A 27773-nucleotide genomic window follows, 5' to 3' on the forward strand; every position below is an offset into this window, starting at 1 on the left:
CGACAATCATATTGCCACTTTACCATGCGTGTTTTCATTATTACTTCTTTTAAGCATATCTTAAAAAAACAATTCCGATTAAAGCAGGAAGTCTGTTATTTTTGGAAGCAGATGAGAATGTTGACATTATAAGTGCGGTATATACCGTTCTTTTGACCCATTCATATATCAAAACAATGATTTCTCATCACGTCACATTGTAACCTATTATGTATAGACTCATACTAGAGACTGAATTGAACATGTTGAAGGGTGTCTATCGTAGAACTTCAAAATTGGAGTATCAGAATGGATCGAATCGAGCGACGCGCGGTGATTACATGTTTACGTTTGGAAGAGTTGACTCCAACGAATGCAAATTCACAAACATTTAATAAAATTAAGACAATTTATAATATTACTTCACACAGTGAAAAAGCTTTGTAGAGAGGGAGGTACCTTTACCACATACGTCAACGTTGAGAAAGTGTTGTAATATAAGACGTCTGCCTATTACACCAATAGTTGAAGTTAGAGTTTCTCATGTAGTATATAAAAGGTGGTGAATTGAATTAAGATTTTGTGTTAATTCTTTTATGACTGCCAATATCACTGGTTTATGCAAAAATAGTATCTTTCATTTATTTGATAAGGAAGACCTCCTACCTCTATTATCCCTAAGGAAAAGTTCGATAATAACAATAATCTTAACCAGAAGGTTTATAAAAAAATCTTTACAGCTATACGATTATATTCAATTATCGTGCGAGATGTATTACGGATTTAAATATATTCATACTTTATTGTAACAAATGATAAAAATTTCAATTACAATATGTTGAGATTGCTCTAGGACATTGTGCGCAGTTCGATGAACTTAATATACAGTTTCGAGTACTTGTGACCCAATTCAGAAAAGCGGGATAATAAAGATATACTCCGGGAATACCTTCTTGTCCACATTCTTTGCCCCAGAGTACTATTCCAACTAGGTTGAATTGATTCGCTCCAACGTTTCTACAAACGAAACCTGAACCACCGTCTCCCTGGAAATTGGAAACAAATGTATCATATTTTTTCAAATATCATATTTAGCACTAGCAATAAATCAAATTATGTACCAAATATTTGCTACAGCATACTAATTTATATATATTAACATTTAATTAGTTGAATTACTATTTTTTTCTTGTTATCTCACGGTATTTGAATGCAATTATTGAAAAAAAAAACTTAATTATCTTGATTAACTCTACAGAAAAAGTAGAAACTAAAGTGTAACATTACAAAGTTCGACGCCTTGCGTCTCTAGTGTCATAGGGTCAAACAAGGGGCCTGGAAGATCTAAGGGTATTCTTCCTTTGGACCTAACCATATAATTTGAAGCCATCAGGATATCCTCAACGAATTTCAAACAGGAACAACTTTTTCTTAGTGCCTTTCTATCTTTTGTTTCATCTTTTTTTCCTTCCCCTTATAACGTATATAACTGAAGTTTTCGGAAAAAATTCGTTGTCTTCAATTTAATTTCAAATAACTTAAAATTCAGTTGCCATAGAAAACATATATTTTATCAAGTTTCAATCTAATCTAATATATAAAATTCTCCTATCGCGGTGTTTGTAATTGAACTCCTCCGAAACGGCTTGACCGTTTCTCATGAAATTTTGTGTGCATATCGGGTAGGTATGAGAATCAAACAACATCTATTTTTAATTTCTCTAAATCTTAAGGCTAGTTTACCCCTAAAAATATTTTTTCATTTTTTAGATAAAATTTTTTGTTCTTATTTTTTATGATATAGCATTAAAAAATACATACAATCCTAAATTTTGAATCCTCTACGATCAACCCCTATTTTTTATTTGATAATTAAAAACTTTAATTTTTTAGCAAGATTTTCACTTTTTTTGTCATGACAGAATGAAAAATATTATAGTATTCTGAATTTTTCACCCTTCTACAATCAACTCCTATTTCCTATCTCGATTTTTGTTATTTTTTATTTTATCCACAGATCCGCAATAAGATTGCAAGATGGCAATGGAATATAATAATTATAGTGCGATCAATTCTTATTTATAATTTCAATTTCCTTTTTGTATCGATTTTAGCAGTAACTGTTATACGTACCATTTTGATTTTTCTGTGCAACTCTCATATTAATTTTACTCTCATCGTGAATTATTTTATAAATAGCTGAAAAGACAGTTTTTACTCTCATGTAAATAAACACGTGCTGTGAGCTCCCGCTAACAACGGCCATTATCGTACCTGTACATATTGTACTTAACATTTTTTGCAAATAGTTTTAAATCAAAACAGAAACGTGTACGTGTTTAATAAATATACGTGTTCTATTATTGTGAATGGTAAGTCAAATAATAAGCAAGCTAATACAATAATGAGCCAACAAGTTCTTCGAACATTTACATCAGATTTATTTTTTCGACTACCATTCCAGTATGAGCCTTGGCTCATTTCAAAGTGGTGATTGAACAACTATATGTGGCATATTCTTGCCCAATTGATAGTAAAAATATGAATAATTATTTTTGATGTCTAGACAGCTATCAAGAATATTAATTTGAAATTTATTCGTTACTTTGATAAAGAATACTTTATTAACCTAAATAAAAGAAACTTCCATTGTCTATACAACGCTTTCGATTATAAGTATATCCCTATACACTTATAGTGAATTGGTTATTTTTATTGAATTAGAAAAATGTTTCGTAGATATAATTTATATGGCAAAACAACATTAAATATTTGGAAAGTTAAATATTTGAAGAAGTTTATACAGTTTAGTTGGGAGGTTGTCAAAAACTGCCATATTCGAAGAGCAGAATATTGCAATATTTACCATTTAATAACAATAAGTGGATGTGAACAAGGAATACCATGTTCAAACCTTCCAAAAATGAGCGGTTTAAAGCTTTGACTGATAACGAGTCAAATAGATTGGTAGAATGTGCAAACTACAAATGAGGAACATCAACTCGAAGGCTCGCCAATTTCGGGTTTCCCACATGACTATGACTCGAGAACTGAACAGAAAGAAAATTAAACATCGGAAAAAGAAGAAATGTTCAAAATATATGGATCATTTGCGCTGAACTCCGATATGTTGCATTGAGAAAACGTCACTTCACAGAGAACCGAGTTGTGATTATAGATGACGAAAAATATTTACAAACTAAAAGAAATACTGGATTTTACACAGATGAATTTTAGACATCATTTCGTTGTTTTAAAATTGAACTACAAATTTGTAGGTTATCCCTTTTTTCTTGGTCTACCTCTCAAATTTTCGTCTGCAATTTTGAATTGGTAATCACGTTTTGTTTTGGTAATCTTGGGCATCCATTATATGTGCTCAAACTATCTCAATTAGGCTTTATATATTTATTTTATAACTCGTGATATCTTTAGTTCTTCTGTATATTTTTTATTTTGGCTTAAATTAGAGTCCATGAAGATTTTGACGATCTTCCAATTTTGGATATGGAATTATGGGGATAGCATACAGACATACAGATATCTTCAACAAATTGCAGTCAGTAGCACCTGGTCAAGCGAAAATCTGGTCACAGGGAGCAGGTAAATATCATTTTGATGGGGAGTGATGAAATTTGGCCTTTGAATAATAGGGGCTTGAAGACTATTATAATAAACAATAATAACTTGGTATACAAATTGATCAGGAACCTATTCTTGGTGTAACCAAAAGTGTTGAATCATATAATAGGTTCCACAGAGATAGATTGAGAGATAAATTATATATTAAATTTTGAAAAATGTCTGTGTTTGCTTGCTAGAGACCGTGTAAATAAAAGTGACTCACTTTGTGTTGAAGAAATTGAAGAATAGCTAAAAAATTACTCTATGTGTACGTAACAATAGCTTATTTCCTATCCAATAATCTAAAACTTCCACGTTTCTAATTTATGTATGTATGTAAGTCCATACTTACCGTACAAGCATCTATATTTGGCTCTCCTCCAGCGCAAATGTCAGTTTGCCCATCTAAATAGTTTGCAGTCATAAGTCCGAGACTATCATAAGCCATTTTGCAATATGTATAAGCTTGTATTTGTAAAAATGCTTGTTTCAAATGTACATAAGGTGCATCATTTGAAGTAAACGTAGTGTTCCCAAATCCTACCACTACACAGTTGTCTGCACTGAAAAATTAAAGTCACCATTATTCATCTCATTATATATGTTATGGCCAAAGCCCAGAGATATGGCCAAAGTGCGAGGAAATTGGCAGTGTTTTGTTTCACAACTATTTCACTATGTTCTGCTCCTTCCTCGTATTCTGTAATCGTATTATTGTTTTAGTATTTCCTATCTTAGTTTAGGTTAGTTATGGTTATACAGAGCCAAAAATACGTGCAAACGTTTTTTCTCTCAACTGTGGCTGATCCTTCCATGTCACTTTGCGATCTGGCCGACTTAATCCCGAAATCAAGAAAAGATCGTTCGATCTATTGACTATATAAATGAAATGACTTGTAAAAGATGAAAAATTTTCCAGTCCACTTTTGCTTCGTTGAAGATTAATTTGTAACAAAATTTTAGTTTTGAAACGTTTAGTATTTTTTTCTACAGTGAATATTTTTTACATTTATATATTTATGTATATCAGTATCCTACAATATCTTTGGCAACCCAGCTTGAATTTATGCGCGACGTGGCCCCAGCGTATTTCGAAACGCAAACGGAACAGAGGTCGTATTACTGGAGAAAACTTTTTGGTAAATACCAATTACTTTCTATTTCTTTCACCCAGTTTTTTTGAAACTCAGTTAAAGCTCAAGTACACGAGGCGAGTTTATAAGCTAACAAGCCGGCTTGCTAAATCCGGCTAGTCGGCGAGTGCGTTAATACTTGAGTACACACAAACTTGCCACTTGCTCAGTAGCTAACTAGCTGGCGTGTTGAAACCACATGTTGCCGTATGCTGTTAATTAGGTTAGGTTATTGTGAAGATTTGCTTAGTTATTGGTGGTTTTCCTAAAGTGTCCTATCTAGATCCTACATTGTGAAACATTAAAGATAAGGACTACAGCAACAAATCGTTGAGGAATTCGAGTTTTGAGCGACTTATATCTGAACTGAAAGAAAATCAGTTGTTACTGCCTAGTCTGGTCACTGAATGTAGGATGTTGGTATTTTGTCTTCATTCGCCAGGTTAAAATCTTCTCTGTCCACCGCTTGTCGTTACATATAGTGCCTTGGGGCAGTCATTCGCAGCCAGTTATGCAAACTGCAAGCAGCTCAAACAAATCTGTCGATAGTATCGGGTTTCAACTGAATTGGTCTTGAAAATACGCTAAACCGCCAGGCAAGTATGCCAAAAGCATTCTCAGGCACTCGTCCTGCACGGAAAAGGCGATAATTAAATATTGTTTCTTTAACAGTTGGTCCATGCTTATTGAAAGGTTTCATAAGATTGGGTCTTAGAGGGAAAGCGTCGTCCCCAACGTTAACAGCGTTCTCGGGATACCCAATAGTTTTATTTTCCTTCGCAATGTTCAGAGTACTATCTCTAAACACTACAATATCTCTTGCTCGTCCATTTCCTCCTACGCCAATATAAGTGAAGCAATAATCTGCATCCACCATAGCAAATAGTATGATACTGTAGGTTTTCTTGTAACTGCAGTATAATGAACCTGAACAGGGAGGTTTCTTGATGTCAATGTATTTACCATCAATCGCTCCACATTATCTAGCGAAATTCCAACGCTGGAGAAATAACTTTTCAATTACTTTCCAATCTTCAACAGTTTTTGGTACCTGAAAGAAATAGATTGTTTTTAAGTACTTATTAATGTTTTTATTTTGTTGAGGACCTAAACCAAAGTCAAAATGGAGAACAAGATAAAGAGAGAAGTGACGCTGTTGATCCTGCTATGCCTGGCATCGTGAACAACTCCATTGTTGAAGCAAACACGGCCCACTCATCCTGAAGCGCCAAGAAAAAGGTGTAGAAAAATTCTGGAAACGGGTAAATCCGACAATGAGGAGATATCGCAAGCAATCAAGAAGTTATACGACATTGCAAATAATGCTGCTGCGGATAAGCCATACGATCTGTTTGGCAAGTATATAGACAGTGAACTCCGTCAGCTACCAACGCGAGCAGCCATCTTGCTGCAGCAGGAAATTCAAAATAGTATAGCTCGTGCTAAGTTGGACATATTGGAAAATACATCAGTCAAACAAGATTTTCACAACTTTTCTCTACTCCCGTCGCCGCACTCAATAGCTTTCGCAACTGGTTCTTCAAACGACGAAGACGACATTTTACAAACAGCTATGATCAATACGTTTTTCCAAAGTATTTAAAAAGATTCCATGAAATAAATATCTTAGAAATTAATTACAACAAATTATTTACACTTACTTCAATGAATGGTCGAAGAACATAACAAATCGCCGTATGTACATGGGGTAGAAAACTCGATATTGTTGTTTCTGGAAATCGAAACAGGTACTCCAGAGACTTGAATGAATCACCAGTCGCTAAATACCGTAATGTTATTTCTAATTTTGTAGTTACTTAAATTGCCATTCTCATTATCGTGTCCTCTTTTGACAACATTTCGTCTACCAATCCCAGTAGTTCATCAAACTGTTTACCTGTAATTAATTCTCAAAATATTTCTATACGCCACAGGATCTTCGTTCTTCAGCTCTTCCAGTAAAGTATTTGATGCACCATAATCAGTACGTCTTCGTATTCACGGTTTCACCCACACTTATCCCTTATGCACTTTCCGTTTAGCGTTTTCTCGTCTAATTAACTCGTTTTTAATCACTTTAATTACAACTGCAACTCCCGCTACTGCGTTTTTACAAGCAGCTATTGGAGCGGCAGCATCGAGTAAACTGGGCTAGTTTACGAGCTGCTTGTGAAAAAGCCGGCTTGTAGCTTGTAAATTCGCCCCGTGCACTTGAGCCTTTAAATATAGAAGATTTTGTTTTTAATTTCATTAGGAACTATCAGGAAAATGAAAGGAAGGTATCTGTAAAAGGTTCCCATACAAATATTAGCACATATTCCTTGATCAAGACAAACATGAATAGATTTAAGTGGACTTACTAAACATAAAAGTCGATTCGTTTGGGCTTTGTTAAAATTTTAAAATTGGTTTATTTTATCATGATTTTATGCCATTTTAATAAGATTTACCAGTTTGTACAAACGAGATTCTGGTAGGTATCTCGATAGGTATAGAAGTCTATATTCCTTACTCCTTCAAGAGTTTTTCAAAGAATAATCCATGGTTTGATGGAAACTGCACTAGAGCAGCCAACAGCAAAAATTCTGCTTATCGGAAATGGCGCTCAAAAATAGAGAACTTTTTTGTCTCGAGAAATACCTTCTCGCAAGTAATGATATGATGAGAAAGTGAACAACAAACTTCTCAATTGTTCAAATGGATTTATGTCTGTAACAGAAGAGGTCGGCCAAGGCATCGCTATACGGACACATCTCAGAAAGTTTTGATGTCAACGCTGGTATTTCTCATGGAGACATCTTATCACTTACTTTCTTTCTCCTGTACATCAACGATTCACTCGACAAAACTGCAAACCCGATCTATAGCTTCGTCGACGATGACATACTGTTGTCGTCGTTCAAATAAACTCAAATTTTTAGGTAGCAACTAATCACCACCATCAATACTTATCTTGAAAACATTCTAAAGTTATGTAGAAGCATTTGCTGAGGATGCTCGACTCAATACAGAAGAGAGCAATTCGTCTTATTGGCGATCAAGAGTAGATCAGAAGCTTGGACAACTTAAAGCTGTCGAACATATTCCCACCTAGAGCAGTTGGCATCTTAAGTCACCACTCAAAGTATTGGAGTGTTGTGCTTGCTTCTTATATAAAAAAAACTATGATCAGTTAATTTCTTTCAATAAATTTTTCCAGAAAATTTCCCATAGTGAAAATATGGGTATTGTTTTATGCATGATCATTAGGCAGGAGAATAAACAAAACTTGTTTGTCATTTATAGTAAAGACACAAATTTCTGTAGTAAAATTTAACTGAATTGGAAACTTTTGAAATATTTTCTTATTTCAGGGTCATGCCTTTGAGAAAAGTAGAAAGCAATGCAGTCGCTTATGATTTCTCCATCATAAGCAAATTTATTTCTTATAGTTACAAGTGAAATTCAATGTGAAACTTGAATGAAAATAAATATCTGAAACACGACCAAAAATGATGAATATATCACGAAAACCGTGGAAAGTGATCTCTACTTCCATCCTTAAAAATATTCATACGACGAAAGGAATTAAACTGTAATTTTTGCAAAATTTCTTCTTTTCCTCTAATGTCATTTTTTGTATTGTTAATGCTGGTATTCCATTAGCCACAAGTGTGTTGAGAATCACTTGCTCAACATATACAATAAAATCAGAGTGAGCTAAAGTGAAGTCTGGATAAAGTAGTGGCATTACCTATACCTCTTCATGTGTTGTGATCTACTGGATCTAGTTAGTTTCAAATGAGCGTCAAGGTATTCGACAATTTGAATGTGATTTAATATCATTACGGTCTATTTTGCACTAATATACAAAAATATATATCAATATACTTTATTAGTCATTAATTGCACATCCTGAGCAACAATTTTTCATGTGTAGATGAATAGAATGGAAGTAACCATCAATAGTTCTATTACTTACCCTGGATTTGATGTATGGTAATCTATACCAGGTTGCGGTGGGCAAATAAAGTTGGCTGAAGGTCCGATATTTACCGGCTCTGCTAATCTTAGTAGAGCTATATCATTTTTCAATGTCGTCGGATTATAATCTGAGTGATAATATACTGATTTGACATCAATCGTTTGAGCTGGTGCCCCGTTAATATCATATAGACCAAACAAAGCTCTCAATACTCTACAATCAGAAGGAATGAATAATTTTGTGATTAAATGATAATTTAAAATTCTATTTTTATATTTTACTAGCTGACCCGTTAGACTTCGTACTGCCTCAATCAATAAATAAAAGACCTAAGATTTTGTATAAAATAAACTTAAAACAAAAAGGAATCCTTTTTTTATTAAAACAAATAAAAAAATGGTCGCAGTGTGCATGAAGTTTTATTATTATCTTCGATTAATTACAGATGATGTTGCTTACTTACAAAACAGAGTTTTCCTAAAATACTTCCTATTTATAAGGTTTCAATTTGATATATTGAAAGACACACACAGTTATAATACAGTCTGTTAATCAATTCAAAGCTTTCTGATAAACTATATTTTTTGTTTTGTTTTGTGGTGTGTAATTAAACAAAGATGACGGTTTTCCGACGTACGAACACGCGACGTATAATTTCCATGCGCGAAACAGAGAAACTCCAAGTTTTTTCTGAAAACTTTCAACGACTGACCTTGCGATTTATTTATGGTTATCGCAAAGGCCAGATGTACCGGAAATTGTGAACGTTTAAAATCGAAAAATGGTAAATCCGTTGGAAACATCGGTATACGCGGGATCAAGACATCCTCTCCTTTGTATTTTCCCTTTATGGTTGTTGCCTCACTGACGTTATTAATAATCTTTTTCACAGTCTTGTTCCATTGCACAGTCGAGGTTGATCAATGTTATGTAGTATGATGACAACTGATCCTACTTTTAACTGCCAATTGTGAGGTGGTAATCTAGGCAATTCCAGTGAATCTAAAAACTCCGTGGGATAGTCAACTACATTATCCTGGTTCATAACGGTGTCGACTGATTTGAAGGAAACCTGTTGTAAGAGATTCTCGAGATCTTTATTTTTCGTCGCCAATATAGCTGTTGTGCTAAATCTGGAAAAATACGCTGAATAAGCTTCTCTTTTGAGTCTGGGACTGAAATTTGTGTGTAATGTGATGAATTCGGTCGAGGTGTCCACTGCGATTTTATTATTATCGCATTCTAAAGATATCTACTTCATTTTCACTCACTAAAGAACGCATACGACTATTTTCTTGATCTGTCTTTCTCTGGTTATTAGTGTGGCTAGCACGTGAGGTAGCTCTTTGCACATTTGATTGACTGCGACGATCTAAGTCTTCTCCTCGGTTGGTTGTCAATGTCAAATATTATGGTTGCGTTCAGAAATTTAATTTGTGACAAAACATCAAGGAAAAACCAAATTTTTGTTTTTCCTTAATTCCGAGCGTTCTCATATTTATTTACCTTTTAAACGCAAATAATTTAAGACCAAAATTAGCCAAATCGGTCCAGCCTTTCTCGAGTTTTAGCGAGACTAACGAACAGCAATTCATTTATATATATATATATATATATATATATATATATATATATATATATACAGTGCTTTTCAGATAAAAGTATCCACCTTTAATAACTTTTGTAATACTGGTATTTAGAAAAAATCCAAAAACACGTCAATTTATGTTGGAAGGGGCAAGCATTATGGCTTATTTAAACTTACTGGAAAAGCCACCCCCTCACCCCTAGCAGCATCCCCTTTATTTTTTTAAATTACTTTTCATATTTTTTATGTAAAATTTGGATACTCGTCTTTGAGCTGATTTCAAAAATGTATAATACTTGTAGGTTAAAGTGGTTAGTTTATGAGATAAACAATTTTTCTTTTAAGAGTACAAATTTTACTTATTATTTACTTTCACCTTATTTGCCTGTACTAAAATGGGTTGTACAACAGTTCAAACTCTTTAATCTTTTTAACTGTGCTATTTATTCTACTTAAAAAATCCAAACAACAAAAAACTCTACTTTTTATTAAAGTTTGACATTGTCAACTAGAATTTGTAGTCACTATTGATATTGTAATTTGATACATTATTTATTTTGTTTCTCTGAAATGGTTTACTCTTTGCAAGAAAGAATTGAAATTGTAGGTGGTTTATACTACCAAAATAATAATTGTGCAAGAGCTGCTGCTAGAATATTTAACGAATTACATGACGGAAGACATGCAACTCATAAGTATGTAATTCAACTGATGGAGAAATTTACCACAACAGGGTCTGTTTGCAATAAAGTGCATAAGCGAGAGGGACTCGTAAATAACGAAGCAATCCAAGTGGCAATTTTAGGGCAAGTCAGCTTAGAGGCTCAACAACCCCAATCGTTGTCAACAATAAGTAGAGCGATCGGTGTTTCATCTTCTACAGTTTTCCGAGTTCTACATAAATTCAAGTACCACCCATACAAAGTTAAGTTGGTGCACGAGTTGAATGAAGATGATTTTGATCGTCGTCTAGAGTTTTGCGAATCAATGACGCAAATTATCAATAACAATCCACAATTGTTAAACAATATTTGCTTTTCTGATGAATGCTCATGGTCATTAAATGGCTTAGTAAGTAGGCATAATTGTAGATATTGGGCTGAAAGTGATCCACATATTATGCGTGAATTCCATACACAACATCCCCAAAAGTTAAACGTTTGGTGTGGTATCCTAGGTGACCACATTGTCGGACCTTTCTTCATCAACGGAAATTTAAATGGTGAATCATATCTTGAGTTACTCAGGGAAGGGGTTGACCCACGTATTACAACAATAATAGAAAATGATGATAACCTTTCCGAAGATTTACTGGTATTTCAACAAGACGGAGTTCCCCCACACTATGCTATGCCTGTCCGACAATTTTTAAACGAAACATTCCCCGCTCGTTGGATAGGTAGAAGGGGGCAGATGATGAAGTGGCCACCTAGGTCACCGGATTTAACACCCCTAGACTTCTTTTTATGGGGGTATTTAAAAACAAAAGTTTATGCTACCAAACCAGAATCTCTGGATGATTTACGAGAGAGGATAGAAAATGAATGTCGACAATTAAATCCAGCCGTATTAAGCAATGTCAGAGAGGCATTTCAAAATAGATTATACCATTGTATGGAAGTGAATGGTACTCATTTTGAACACTTATTGTAACTTCATAATAAATAGCACAGTTATAAAGATTAAAGAGTTTGAACTGTTGTACAACCCATTTTAGTACAGGCAAATAAGGTGAAAGTAAATAATAAGTAAAATTTGTACTCTTAAAAGAAAAATTGTTTATCTCATAAACTAACCACTTTAACCTACAAGTATTATACATTTTTGAAATCAGCTCAAAGAGGAGTATCCAAATTTTACATAAAAAATATGAAAAGTAATTTAAAAAAATAAAGGGGATGCTGCTAGGGGTGAGGGGGTGGCTTTTCCAGTAAGTTTAAATAAGCCATAATGCTTGCCCCTTCCAACATAAATTGACGTGTTTTTGGATTTTTTCTAAATACCAGTATTACAAAAGTTATTAAAGGTGGATACTTTTATCTGAAAAGCACTGTATATATATAGAAATGTGAAAGGTCCCCAACACTGCCACACGACCAGCGGATTCCAAAGTGCAATAAACAATATTCACATAGTCAGCGGATTCCAAAACACGTATCAAATAAATATAAGTTCAATGCATTAAATTAGAGTTCATTCATTGTTTTGTTACTGTTCATTGTTAAAATATTGATTTGTCTGTAAAGTTATTTTCTGTAGAAATTATAAGTCGTTTATTGTAAATAAAAGTACTTTTTAAAAAAAGTTAAAAGTGTCTCAAAGAACATTTCTGGCGCTGCGAACAGGATCAAATTCGTACAGAAACACAAGTTTTCCTGGTCAACTTTAGTTGTTAAACGAGACGATCCATCGAACCAAGGCGAGAAAAACGTAGTATGCAGAAGACATCACCAGTGATCATCCTCTTGTAAGTACAACGTTCCTTTTCACCTTATTTATGAGCACTTTTAGCGATATTTATGAAAGTAACTTACATTTATTATTGTCGAATCTCTCTATAAATCCTTTGGACAGTTCTACTTCAGTTAATAGTTCTCGATTTTCTAAAAATCAAATTTTAAAAGTTCGAAACACTGATAGCTTGAATATGTCTCTTCAAAACAATGATATCTCCAGCCTCTGTGCCACTCTACCTGAATTTAGTTCGAAAGATAATCTTTCAACATTTATAAAATCGGTAGATAACTTCCTTCGGTCACAGAATCTCACTCAACCTCAAGAATTCATATTAAATGCCAATATAATTTCTCGTATAAAAGGTGAACCTAGAGATTTTTTAAACTACTCAAATTTAACACTTTGGACTGATGCACGTCCAGCATTACTATCTAAATACGGAGATCGACGCTCCGAAGATATTTTACTAACTCAATTATCTACAACAGTTCAGTACGATAATGAGACGTATGACCAATATCACCAAAGAATCTCTAATAATTTAAATGATTTGCTTCAACACATAGCTCTTAATGATAATATAGAAACTGTAAATTTCAAACCCATACTTTAAAAATATTGCTCTCAAAACGTTTTGCACTGGCATTAACGAGCCATATTGTGAATATTTATCACATTTTCAAATAAATTCTCTCGATGAAGCCCTGCAAAAAATCAACAATTATATATGAACTTTTTGAGGAGTCAACAAAATAGAAGACTACCCTCTATCCAAAAATCAAAACAAAATTCTATTCCTTCAAACCACAATAGATTTAATCAAACTTTCACGCGAAACCCTATTATTAACCCAAGTCCCCCACGAAATAACTCTTCTTCAAATATCCCTATTTCTCCTATAAATAGAATCCAAAATAACCACCCCCTTAGAAATAACCAAAGTTTTACTAGATCTCAGCCTAATAATACTTTTGGTAATAACCATACATTTAATAATCCATCTACCAGCAATTCTTTTGGAAATAAGCCGAACCCCCTTGCTTCACAACACCAAAGAAATTCTCTAACTTCTCGAAATGTCCCACAACCAATGAGTGGTGTACAAACTATTTCTACTAGAAACCAACCAATGAGTACTTCCACGAGAAAAACTTTTAATTTTAATGTTGATTCCCATCAAAATGAACACTTCAACCCTAACGATACTTTAGACTTTGACGATACAAATGACAATTTTGAAAACGAAAATTCTCATCTAGACGTCCAGGTCGAAAATTTTTACGAAGCCACTCACGAAGCACCAATTCAATAAATCTTAATAATATCCGTAACAACCCCCAACTACCATACTTCATTATGCCAAAATCAAAACTAAAAGTCTTAATTGATACAGGAGGCTCAGATACAATTATTTCTCCTAAAGCTTCTACCTTTTTCAACTCAAATTACATTTATAATAAGCCCTTCACGTTGACTTCCATGAAAATAACCCGGAAGTATAACTCCAATATTAAAACACCCTTGCTCAAAGAATTTAACATTTTAGAACCCATCGACGCTAGAATTGCCGATTGGAGTAAAGACTTCGACATACTATTAGGAAATTACGACCTAGAACGCTTGCATGCTTTGATAGATTATCAAAGTAAATTACTTACATTAAAACGTCTTAATATTACTATTCCTTTTGACACCTTGCATAATAAAATTCCTGTAGACATCTACAATGGTGACATTCTTCTACCCGAAACTATAATAAATAACATTAAAATTCCTGAATCTATCCATACTGTTGCCAACGGTTACATTAACGATATCTATTTACCAACTCCTTTGCCCTTAGAACCTATACATGTCGAGCATTTAGATAAATACGAAATATGTAACGGTCCAAGTAAATTCGATCCTTCATTAATTCGTACTCAGCATCTGAACCAAGAAGAAAAGGAAAAAATTTTGAAGCTTTTTAACAAATATAAGGATATTTTCTATGACGATAATTCCGATTTAACTTTTACTTCGGTCATTAAGCACGAAATAAGAACAAAAGACGAAAACCCAATTTACGTCAAAGGCTTCCGACATCCGAAAGCAATGCAAGAAGAAATTTCCAGACAGATTAATCAATTACTCGATAAAAAAATTATTAGACCATCAATGTCTCCTTACTCCGCCCCTGTTTGGGTTGTACCAAAAAAAACCGATGCTTCCGGCAAGAAAAAATTCCGTATGGTTATTGACTACCGCAAACTAAACGAAAACACCGTTGAAGATAAGTATAATCTTCCCAATATAGAAGACACTTTAGATAATCTTGGAAAAGCTACATATTTTACTACCCTTGATCTAGCCCAAGGCTTCCATCAAATTGAAGTCCACCCAAATTCAATCGAAAAAACAGCTTTTTCCGTACCACATGGTCACTACGAGTTTTTACGAATGCCATTTGGTCTTAAAAACGGACCTTCCACTCTCGAAAAATTGATGGATAACACTCTCCGACCTTTTCTCCACAAATGTTGTTTCGTCTATATGGACGACGTCATAATTTTCTCTAAGTCCCTTCAAGAACACTTGATTCACATTGCTGCAATCTTTGAAACATTCCGAAAGGCAAATTTGAAAATCCAATTAGACAAATCTGAATTTCTGACGAATGCAGTCGCTTTCCTTGGTCACATTGTGACTCCTGAAGGCATTAAGCCCAATCCTAGTAAAATAGAGGCCATTAAAAACTTCCCTATTCCAAAGACTGTGAAAGAAGTGAGATCATTCTTAGGACTCATTGGATATTACAGAAGATTCATCCCAAATTTTGCAAGAATAACATCACCCTTTTCTCGATGCACTCGTAAAGGAGCTATAATAGACCCAACGAATGTCAATTACAAAGAATGTTTTGAGAAGTGCAAACAACTATTATGCAATGCCCCAGTTCTGCAGTACCCAGATTTTTCAAAACCTTTTGTTTTGACAACCGACGCCTCCAATATTACCATTGGCACTGTATTATCACAAAACAACCATCCCATTTCGTATTACTCCCGAACTTTGAACTCCGCCGAGCAAAATTATTCAACTATCGAAAGAGAACTTCTGGCAATCTTAGATTCCTGTAAACATTTCCGCCCGTATTTGTATGGTCAAAAATTCACTGTCGAAAGCGACCACAATCCTCTAGTATGGATTTGCAAAATTAAAGAACCCACATCTCGGTTAGTCCGATAGAGACTGAAACTGGAGGATTACAATTTCGATGTAAAGTACCACAAAGGCAAAGAAAACCAGGTAGCCGACTGTCTTTCCAGAGTACAGGTCAACGCACTTTCAAATTCTTCTATTTGTGCCGAACCCCCTGATCCCCACGATTTTGATCTAGACGAATTCCTTGAAGAATTCGACAAAAATCAATCTCTCAGCGAGAATACCAAACACACCGCAACCGAAAACCCGATTTCCGGAATTCCTATATCTGAAGATCCAATCAATTCAGCAACAAATCAAATTATTATTGTCCCTAAATCTAGAGAATATGACATTATTTATAAGAAACCTTTCAAAAATCATAGATATACCGTAAACCTCACTGACAATTGGATAACAGAAATACCTGATGCTCTCAAAAAAATACTTAGACCAAATGAAAAATTCGTGTTACATGTACCCCATGAATTTCGACCCTTTATCTGTGATTACTTTAAGAAAACTTTTGACTCGACCGTTAAGGCTATTTTTTGTAATAAGTTACTACAAGACATAGAAGAAGAACAAAGACAAATAGACTGTGTAAAACAATATCATACCGAAAATTACAACGGCATACTCGAAACTTACAAACATTTGAAAAATCAATTTTATTGGCCAGCCATGCAAACTACTATTTTTAATTTAATAAATCAATGCGAGATTTGCTTAAAAAACAAATATGATCGACACCCTTATAAATTACCTCAGCTAGGCCCATTATTAGGACAAAAACCTTTCGACATAATTCACATTGACTTGTTCCATTGTAATGCTATAAAATCTCTGATAAAACTTCCGTATCAATCCTTAGCAAGCTAAGACATTATTTTTCTCACCACAATTACCCGAAAAAAATTGTTTGCGATAATGGCACTGAATTTAATTCTGCTGTAATTAAGGAATTCATGAAACTCCACAAAATTGAAATACATTTCACAACGGTCAATAACTCATCTTCTAATTCCCCTGTTGAACGATTCCATTCCACCCTTATAGAAAAACTTAGAACACTACGAGACCAAAATCCAAATGATCCCTTAGATGATACTTTCACACATGCAATTCTAATTTATAATCAATCAATCCACAGTTCCACTAACTTCTCACCTTTTTCAATTCTTTATGGCCCCTATGCCGAAGAAATACATTTCGATTTTGATCTTCCGCTATACGAAACATACAACCAAAGACACAAAGATGAACTCCAACCATTCATAATAGACTTATATAATAAACAAAAAGAAAAACGACAGAAAACTCTAGACAAACAAAATGAAAATACTGAACCAATTCCTGTAATCGATCCAACTAGTTCTGTCTACGTAACTAAGAAAAAACATCGATCTAAACTAAGCTCTCCATATTCTAAATTACATCCAAAAAAACAACTCAAAACTAAAATTGTTGGTAAGACCGACAAACAAAACACCACAAGTACTCACTTGAAATTCGCAAAACGACTTCGTAACGTAAAGAAAAAGAATATCTCAGATAGACCTTCTTTACAGGACGACCCTATCCCTGGGACATCCGCTCAAGATACAAGAAATCCCCAATAACGGCTATTATGCAGAAGACATAGGCAAATCAAACGAGATAAATCATTATCATAGACATATTTTACAAATCAATTTAGAGAAATTAACTGATACTTTAGAAACGAACCCTAATGACCTTTTCGATTCACCTTTAGAAAATGGACCTTTAGCCCCTTTGAAATTTCAATATAATTACCTTTTAAACGAAGCAAAAGATAATCTTCATAAAATCACCCGTAAACATAAAAGAGGGTTGTTCAACTGTACGAAATCTGCACCAGCTTAGCTGAACACATCATCTGTACGAAACCTATAAGATCGCAATGCAAAATCCCGAATATAGAGAATTGCACCAAGTCAATCACAACAGAGAACTTTTCACAAGAAACCAGCAAAGTAATTCTATTAGGAATAGTTCATCCAACCATAATTCAGAACCAAGAAATTAGGAGAAGTAGCATCTTAATGACAAACGAGCCAATTACTATAGAAGGAATACGATACAATAAGAAAATTGTGCAAGAAATTACAGTGCCGCAAGTAGTCCCAATCAAGCTACATCCGAAGCACGAAATTATGCTAGAAAAACTCCAAATTCCAGAGACGCACGGACAAGTTCAACCCATTGAACCAATCCCACTCCTGCCGCAATTCTCCGCAGGACTCAGTATGGTTTCTTTAATTAAAATTTTGATTATTTTAGCCATTTTAATAACAGTCTCTGTAAAGAAACGAAAAAGAATTTCCAGATTCTTATATGGTCCCCAACTACAACCCACTCAAATCCAGATTCTCCAAGATTTGTTCTCAGAGACTTCGAGGACGAAGTCAACACCAAAGGAGGGAGGAGAAATGTGAAAGGTCCCCGACACTGCCACACGACCAGCGGATTCCAAAGTGCAATAAACAATATTCACATAGTCAGCGGATTCCAAAACACGTATCAAATAAATGTAAGTTCAATGCATTAAAATTAGAATTCATTTCATTGTTTTGTTACTGTTCATTGTTAAAATATTGATTTGTCTGTAAAGTTATTTTCTGTAGAAATTATAAGTCGTTTATTGTAAATAAAAGTACTTTTTAAAAAAAGTTAAAAGTGTCTCAAAGAACATTTCTATATATATATATATATATATATATATATATATATATATATATATATATATATATATATATATATATATATATATATATATATATATATATATATATATATATGTTTCTACATCTTCTAGGTCCCTTCTGTTTCAAAGCTAGTTTATTTAATAATTTTTGATATATAGATAAAATTGACGTTTCGACTTATCAAAATTGTACCGAAGTCTTTGCCAGCTATATTATGAGCAGTTTCTTATTGGGAACGTGGCATTGAAACACCAAAATGAAGTTGAAATTTATAGGTTAAGTGAGGTTAGTTGGTTGTTAATGGTGTTGAATTTTTATAGAATTCCAAAATCTAAAAGATATGCATAAATTACACTGAGGATATTCAAGTTAGTTTTTTTATTAATGCATTGATCATTTTGGGCAATTATGTTGTTTCTAAAAACAAACGTTTTTTGTAGTTTTTTCAGTTGTCAAAACTTTGGCAGATTAATAATTCATATTGTATCTTTCATGATAGACATGGACATCCGACTGACCAGTGATCTTTTCGACTGACCAATGTACTTTTAGTCACAATTTAAACAAGGTAATCCATATACTATGTTAGGCAATTTATTGATTGGTGTTTTATCTTTCACTTTAGTAAAAATAGATTGAATATTAAGGGTTTGACCGTACACGTATTCGGTACAGAGATGTTGATTGCTTGGGACCATATGAATATTTTGTCCAGATTATATTGAATATATCCAGAATAATTATTTTGGGAGTTTCTAGAGAAAGATTAATGGAATATTATCAGTTACAGGGGTAGAGAAACTAATGTGTAAAACATAAGTTGAATTGTAGCAATTACTCACACATTGGGATAAATTTTATGAGCGGCTGTTACTACGAAATATTGGTCTATCAGTACACCTCCTCCTACATATCCTTTCGTCATTGAATTTACGTTGTTAGCATCTTGTAAGTAAACATTCCATGGGTATGCGTTTTGTGTTGCTTGACCACTAGATATCGTTGGAGACGTTGTAGAAAATCCACATTTAACATTATTACAAGGAATATAACCAGCAGGACAACTTGTTATTACTTGATCTCCGTTAACGTTACAATTCATCTACAACACAAAATCTTTCTCTGTCTCGATATTACATAATAAACAGAGGAAAACAAAAATTCATAATAATACTATAATCAATAACATGAATAACACTCGTGGTCAGAAATAAAACACCACCCGGATTTCTGAAAATATTTTTTTTGTTTAATAAATTCAAATTAATATTGCTATTATTTAACTTCTTTTAAATCATTTTTACGCAATAATAAGAAATGTGCAGTAATTTTGAGTGCTTTTTAATGAGTAAAAAAATAAAAATGAAAACATTGCAATAAAACCAAAATTTCTTAAAAATAAAACTTGCATTTTAAACAATAATATTCTTTTTTTTTAAATGCCAGTAGCGAGTATTTCCGCCTCTGGATGAAATTGTTGCTCACATTCTCCTGAGCATGCCTTCAATTAGGTGCTGTATGACTTCTCCCATTTCTCTAATGCCGCTTGCTCAAGATGGAACGACCCGTTAAGAGCGGGTCTAGGTCCATCTGGACCTCTTAGACTGAAAACTTGGCGCCTATTTTCCAAATTCTAATCTAAATGTTGCTTTGCAAATCTTAGTCTAGCAACACGATGCTGCCTGGTTAGCAAAAGGGCCTGGAGAGCTCTTCTGCTGTGTAGACCAGCATTCTGAGGATGTCGTCTTATTGATCTATCAGAGATATTTACATTTCGGACTTCTCGTAAAAGGCTGTTGAGCTCGATACTGGTCATTGACCGATTTCTTGATGAATTTAATTGCAAAAAACGATCATCTCGAGGAGTTAAAACTGAAGGACGTCCTTGTCCAAGCCTCCTAGAATGTGAACCCTTCTCTCGAAATCTTTGCATCAATATGCCAATGGTTGTGGGTGCACGCCAAACAGATTTGCCACTACGATACTTTGTCCCTGTTCAACTAACTCGGCTATTTTTTCAGCTTCGCGTTCATTTAACTGCCTAACTCTATTCATTTTTTGTTTAAATAGTCTCGGCTTTAACAGACCTCGATTTACTTGAATTATTGCTGTCCACAAGTTGGTACAACAATAGAATGTAAGAAACATTCAAATATGCATAAAATTGAAATTTTAAAAAATCACAAAAACAGTTAAGAAATTTTGCTACATTTTATCGCTAACATTTAAGATACCTTAACTTTTTGTGATAGAAAAAAAAAAGAAACTCAAAAGATTAACATTGGCCACCAGTTTATGTAGCGAACTCGGGTATTTTTCATTTAATACCTGTAGATGTGCAGAAAGGAAAGAAATTTTTGGCATTATCAAGACAAATTTATTTTTTAAAGACAAGTAAAAATTTGACATTTCGACCTATTGCATATTTTATTGAAATATTACTTGACATTCTTATCATTGTTAAGTAATATTTTGAAGAACGCGTTAAACATCCAATTTATTCCTGCCTTTTTAAAAAGGTCTAAGAAATTACAGAAATCTACCCATACATCTAGATATATGTATTGGGTAAGGTTGTGTATTTTTTGTTATAGTTCGCTGGAAGTGTATTAAATTGTGACTTTAAATCATAAACTAATGAAATTTTAAAATAATTTCACTCACACAATCAGTTTGGATTCTAGGATCAATGGTAACATCATTACAAAATGCTGCTACAGCACAGTTAAAAGACCGCTGTGCATGGACTAAGACATGATCTGAAAATAAAATGATACTAATAAATGTGTCAATGTCAAGTCCCATTTAATGTTCAAGAAGGCAGTTTGAAGAGTAGTTTTCAACAATGTGAACACTATAGCAGGGATGTACTCCCTTTTGAATGGAAATGGAGCTTGAGTTTCTGTCATTTTTGAAATAATTTAATTACTTTTCAAAAAATACCAAATGAACAATAATATGTGCAGAAGTTGCTAAATGTAGACATATCGTTACCTAAAGGAAATAAAATTATTGTATGGGTATTTTCTTTGACTTGGCTGAAGCCTTTGTTGCTATAAATCATCAAGATTATTGAAAGTCATCAATTTAGGCTTTATATGTGTTTCATTAAAACGTATGCAGACATATTTGAACAATATATGTTAAAATTGGAAAGTACATATATCAACCGCAAAACTTGGATTGTGCAGTTCCTCAAGCTATTGGGCTCAATATTCTCCATTATATATAGTATATCAGTGTTCCGTGATTTGATGAAAAAAATTCGGGAATAAGTAGGTGAAGTGAAAATAATGCTCAAAGTCAAAACTTATATATAAGTATATTTTTCATTAATTCATTTAGTGTGAAATTATTTGTTCCGTTTGACACACTACAAAGACATACGTAATCATCCATTAAAAATTCATAATATTCGAATGTATAATTTAGAAAATATATTTAAATCTAAATTTTGATTTTGGATCTTCAAAGGCTTATAGCTATAGCTCAGAAACAAAATCGTATGGAAAAATTTCTTTCATGTTACAGTATTATTGTCACGTATAATACATATTATATATATATATATATATATATATATATATATATATATATATATATATATATTTATATATATATATATATCTTAATATATATAAATCTCGTGTCACAATGTTTGTCCTCAATGGACTCCTAAACCACTTAACCGATTATAATAAAATTTGCACACCATGTGCAGTTCGATCCAACTTGAGAGATAGGATAGTTTAAATCTCAAATTATAGTCGCAATTTTAATTTATTGCTAATTATTCGTCTGTTATTATTTGACAGTCAAAATTATCTGTTAACTCCAAATGATTCTAACAGATGTCGATACCTTTCGACTGGGTTGAGTAAGTAATCAATAGATGGCGCTGCTATGGTAAATCTACGAACGTGTCATATAAGCTACATTTTCACAGCATAATTACCACGTGTTGTTGACGCTATAAAATTAATTAAATTTATTTTGTAGTGAACGAAATACCGCATAATTCAATTATTTCCACTTTTTAAATTTTTGGTGTTAGCATAGCCGGCCACGTGTTACTTAGACTGAAATGTTAATTGAATTCATATTATAATGAAGATAATACAGTGAAATTAATCCTGCTTTTTACTTATTTGTGCTTCATTGATCAAAACTTTATAATTTAATTTGAATATATGTATGTAAGTATTATCACATAATTATAAAATTTAATTAAAATGTCAATGAAAAAATGATACACAATTTCCTACACTTTTTCAATAGTTGTACAAATATTTTTTTTTATTGTTTTTATTTAATCTCTATTATTTAGCACTTATTATTTCAATGTGCTATGTTTAAAGGAAAAGTGGTTTTGCTGCCACGTATTCCGATGATACCATCAGATTCTACCATACCCTTCAAAAGGCTACAGTTTCCAATTCGTTTAGCTTTCGCCATGTCTATAAATAAATCTCAAGGTCAAACAATGTCCATTTGTGGTTTAGATTTGGAAAATCCATGTTTTTCTCATGGGCAACTATATGTTGCGTGTTCACGTGTTGGGAAACCGTCGAATCTATTTGTGTTAGCTAAAGACAGGTTAACCAAAAACATTGTGCACCGATTGGTGTTAAATTAAATTGAAATTGAAAGTATTTATAATTCAAAAAAAGAGACATTAATGTTTAAAAGTTTAAGACTGTCTGCCTTGCCTACCTCATTCATGATGTTTAAGCGTCACATGTTATTTACTGTATTATACTGTAATATACTTATTTGTTATAAAATTAAATGGAAATAATAAATCTGATAAATTTTTATTTTGTATTGATTTCTGCTTAATATCAAGTGTAAGAACATTTTAATTAATTGTGTTCAACGTACTTCCCCTTCAAATCTCAATCCAGTGAATTTGTATACCACCATCAACATTTTCGTCTTTGTTCGTAAATAATTTCATTGTACTAAAGGGTTATAGTAGTAGAAAGTCAAATAAGGAGATCACCATTTTTTTTTTTCAAATACCATCTGTGTAAATAAGCATAGTGGACTCCGTGTCTGATGTTCTTTTATCGTTCCTCTTAGATTGTTTACTATAATGTAATATAACAAAAACTTCAGCCACAGCAACGCGTGGCCGGGTCAGCTAGTATATATATATTATTATTATTATTATTGACATTATCACATTTAACTAATTCAATTTATAAGAACATGTCTTCAATATCATGATTTTCCAAACTAAAAAAATTGCTGTGAGCAATAGTATATTTATTGGAAAAGTAATGAAATTCGCTTCTAGTATATGAAAAATAAAATTTGATTTGTAAATATGGAAAAATTCAGTGAAGATCTAAAAATATATTTTGACTAGAAAAGTGCGTTAAAGTGACAGTTGAACAAGGGAGAACAACAATAACTGAAATTATGGGCATTTAACAATATTTTTTAAGATTATTCTGAAATAGAAATAGCAGAAATGGGAAGTAAATTATGCAACAAATACTAATATTTAATAATTAAAGTGTAAAGTTTAAATGCAGTTTAGTTTTAATATATATAGTTATTATAGTTATGTACGAAAAATAGACGAAGAAGCTTAATTATAATTAAAGGTTAGAATGAACTTATAAAGTGTTATATTTCTTATTAGAGTTAGATTATTTTTTAATTATCAGTAAATTTGATCAACAAATAATATAAGCTTCTTTTTAAAAGAGGTTTTTTCTCTTCTTCAATGTTGTTTTTAATTAGTCAGAATTTTTGATTCCAGATTCACTACCACGTAGCTCGTAGCGCGTAGCAGCTTTTACATATTTAGTTATATAGTCCGTAGTACGTTCACATATTTGCTGATTTGTGCACTTTAAGTTTATGTATTTTATTTATATTCTAATATATCATTTGTGGTTGGGTAAAACAATGTTTAAATTAGTTATGTAAGCACTAGTTAGTTATTTGTAACGTTTCTCATTCTATCCATTCCTTTTAATGCATTACAAGGTTTCTTCGAAGTCAACTTGGAGCAGTAAAGTTCTTCGACCTGCGACTCGGCTTAAAGCCACATAAGATTGCCATGATGCTTGTAAAATACGAGAAACGTCATTAAATTGTACAAAGTCTTGATTATTTTGGACCGCGCTTTGAATAATACTTTCGAGGTGGAACAAGAGTTTTCCAGATGCTATGCGACAATCACAATTCCATAGTATATAGGGTGTTTTATAAAAAGTTCTGGCAACAACCAATGAATTTCATAGACGGCGCTAGTTACACGGTTCGTACCAGATTGGTAATGAACATAACTTTTTCAATATTAGATCTATTAAACAAAATTTCAAATGAACTTAAACATCATCTAATTTTATACTCTTGATAAAACTTGATACTGTGTACGGTTTTCGGAATATTTTGATTTAAAAATTATGAAGTAATAACCGATGCTGGTATGAAGTATTCAAAATTTGAGTACATTATGATTAACAATATCTAATTTAACAAGATTACAGAATGTAATTATTATTGACTCAACGTCATAACGGTCAATGAATGATAGTTTTCCATAGCAAACTCAGAAAAAATGCTATTGCCGTATAAAAGTCAATGTAAAATAATTAAGGGTACTCAGCTATTGGGAGCCTTAGTATGGAACAAACGACAGTTTGAGTCCTAAAACCGCAATACATGATCACCAAATTGTTGTTTGTTACTAATGCCTCCAATAGCTCAGTGCCCATATTTATTTAACTTTGAAAACAAGATCCTGTACTAATTAGACAGGATTTTTGTGAAACGTTACAAGAAACGAAAGCCCTCAATCTCAATTTTCTTAAATCTATCCGTTTTATCGATGGGGTCTCATTTACGCGACAAAACATTCACAGTTCACATAATGCTTACTAATTAATAATAATAATTTATAACTTTATCAATATTTTACAGCAGCATCGGTTATTCCTTCATAATTTTCAAATAAAAATATTCCGAAAACGGTACGCAGTATCTAGTTTTATCAAGTGTATCTTTTTGGTGTGAAATTAGATGATGTTTGAGGTCACTTGAAATTTTGCTCAATAAATCTAATACTGAAAAAGTTATTTTCAATACTACTTGGTATGAACTGTGTAACTAGCACCCTCTATAAGAGTCAAACATAAAAATAAATTCCTCGAACAAATCTTGAGCAAAATGAACTACTTGGCCATGAAATCCATATTATCCAAATAAGCCGTCAAACTTTACAATTTTTTAAAACGGTATTATTCGAGAAATAAGGCGCGTTTCCACGGCCCATAGTGTTTCAATACGCCTTAGAAGGAGGTACGAACTTTTACTTACGTGATACTTAGATCTGTAACACAGCATCAATTCTTCTTTATTCTCGCGTAATTCTCGTGGAAAATAAGTAGGAGATGTGGCACTAATTTTTCATTTGGTCACTTGATGGGGATAACACCTCTTCATGTAAATATTACACACTTTATTGCAAAATGTATTACTCAAAGCTACCAAGCTGCAAATATCTCTGGTTAGTCTTTTTCTGCCGTGTATTCTTCTTGTAATTCATGTTTTCTTCATGTTTTTTCTTTGTTCAGCTACTGCTAAACTTATTTTTTTTAATCGGTGCCGCTGGTGGGCATCGCTTTCATTAGCAATCTTCTTCTGTCGCGTCAGTTTCGCTTTCTCTAAATGTTGTTTTCTTTGTATAGTAGTTTCTTTTTTGTTCGAATTGTTCCTATGATATGAGTATAAGATAAAAATCGTCCATCCCCCCAAGAGGCCCAAGAGGGATAAGAGCTTCAGTACAACAGGGTTCGCCACGTAACCTGAGGCGCAACGTTAGTGATATTAAATATCTATACACCCTAATACCATTCAGTCCTCGGCACGTTCTCACCTTAGCATTGGGTCATTTATATAATCAATTAATCAATAAGAAATAATTCACATTCATAACAAACGGAACGAAGTTTTTTCCCAACGAATAAAGTGAGCCCAAATTCGATGGGGTTGCGTCGTTTAATTACAGAGTTCCTATGGCCACCTCCCAGCTCAATCATCAGATCAGCTCATAAAAATATTGGATTGTCATCCGATTTATACATACATGCGAAATTTCATATCAATCGGAAACCGATTAACTTGCAAGATTTTGCAACGGAACCGCTAAATCTAAATAAAAACTTTAATTTAATTTAAAAACGTACCAGTAGTAACTGCAACTGCAACTGCAACTATAAATATGTTTATTTCCATATTTTCAATAGACACTAATAATTACTTTGTAGTATCATCTACATTTATATATAAACATTTTATAATTCTGTAAATTATTCTGTAGCTGAAAAGATTAGCCCTTATTAGCGATCTAATTAATTGAATAATGGAATCTCGGACACGACAATAATTCATTATCATATAAAAAACATTTCAAATAATTTATTAAGAGAATACTTAAATAGGTGTATTTTTTGTGAGTTTCGTATAATATAAGAATCAGATTTTGAAGCAATAGTCAAAGAAAACTCAAAAGTTGAAACGTCATAGGCTAGGAATGATACAATTCCCAGATGTAAATTTTATTAGTTTTAATTTTCTCACTATTTACGTCACATAAAATTTGGCCCGGCACTTTGTTTAGTGAGAACTTGTTGATGAAATTTTGAAATATGTCCAGGATAAGAAGATCCCTTTCATGAAACACAGAAAAAATCGACTTTTCTTTTCTTCTTTATACAAGAAATACTATTATTGCTCTATTGAATATTTATCTTTCTTTTAATTTTTACAATTGGGCATATTCCCATAATAGGTTTGTAATATGATCATAGTGGGTTGTTATTCTATTCTTGATGGATTTTACAATGTTTTATATCTTTTTGTTTGATAGTTTTATGTTTTTATCTCCTCTATATGTATTTATTTTGTATGTGATCCATTTCTTGTTCTCAACGATGTTTCCTATTACTCTGGTACTTACTTCGCTTTGTATCTTTGACTTCGAGTTTGTTTCTTCTTAAAATTCTTCGTTGACTTACATAAATTTCTTTCTCAATACCTTTTGTGAATTCTAAATGGTTTTTATTTAGTTCCCTTATTCTTGAGTTTACCACGTTTCC

At 32.8% G+C, this 27773-nt stretch overlaps 3 protein-coding genes across 6 annotated transcripts in view; 2 read left to right on the top strand and 1 right to left on the bottom strand.

Moving 5' to 3' along the window:
* Positions 1-750: 750 nt before the first annotated feature.
* Positions 751-26926, bottom strand: LOC130892739 (inactive CLIP domain-containing serine protease A8-like). Its single transcript, XM_057798309.1, has 6 exons — positions 26862-26926; positions 21322-21416; positions 19500-19759; positions 8698-8913; positions 3956-4166; positions 751-1025 (listed from the first exon to the last, which is right to left on the bottom strand). The coding sequence occupies exons 1-6, from the start codon at positions 26908-26910 to the stop codon at positions 804-806; spliced, it is 1053 nt and encodes a 350-aa protein (XP_057654292.1). The 5' UTR covers positions 26911-26926; the 3' UTR covers positions 751-803.
* LOC130892741 (uncharacterized) lies at positions 12602-18171 on the top strand. The gene is made up of 2 exons (XM_057798317.1): positions 12602-12755; positions 17500-18171. Exons 1-2 carry the CDS (start codon positions 12724-12726, stop codon positions 17813-17815), a joined length of 348 nt encoding a protein of 115 aa, XP_057654300.1. The 5' UTR covers positions 12602-12723; the 3' UTR covers positions 17816-18171.
* Positions 22721-27773, top strand: part of LOC130892740 (phenoloxidase-activating factor 2-like) — a 34598-nt gene continuing 29545 nt past the window's right edge. For 2 of the 4 annotated variants that reach the window (XM_057798314.1, XM_057798312.1), the window contains exon 1: positions 22731-22853. The gene's annotated coding sequence lies outside the window, so the exon portion shown is untranslated. Of the gene's footprint in view, positions 22854-27773 lie in introns of all 4 variants that reach the window. The other 2 variants (XM_057798315.1, XM_057798316.1) reach the window with 2 other exon arrangements.

The sequence above is a fragment of the Diorhabda carinulata genome, chromosome 4 (genome assembly GCF_026250575.1).
Source record: "Diorhabda carinulata isolate Delta chromosome 4, icDioCari1.1, whole genome shotgun sequence".
NCBI lineage: Eukaryota > Metazoa > Arthropoda > Insecta > Coleoptera > Chrysomelidae > Diorhabda > Diorhabda carinulata.

Excerpts from the sequence above, each read along its gene's own strand:
- LOC130892739 (XM_057798309.1), bottom strand. The coding sequence starts at position 26,910 with ATGGAAATAAACATATTTATAGTTGCAGTTGCAGTTGCAGTTACTACT. Across the intron at positions 8,914-19,499 it reads CATAAAATTTATCCCAATGT|AGTATTGAGAGCTTTGTTTG; the intron begins GTGAGTAATTGC and ends TTCTGATTGTAG. Across the intron at positions 1,026-3,955 it reads CAAATATAGATGCTTGTACG|GGAGACGGTGGTTCAGGTTT; the intron begins GTAAGTATGGAC and ends TCCAATTTCCAG.
- LOC130892741 (XM_057798317.1), top strand. The coding sequence starts at position 12,724 with ATGCAGAAGACATCACCAGTGATCATCCTCTT. Across the intron at positions 12,756-17,499 it reads TCACCAGTGATCATCCTCTT|GACGACCCTATCCCTGGGAC; the intron begins GTAAGTACAACG and ends CCTTCTTTACAG.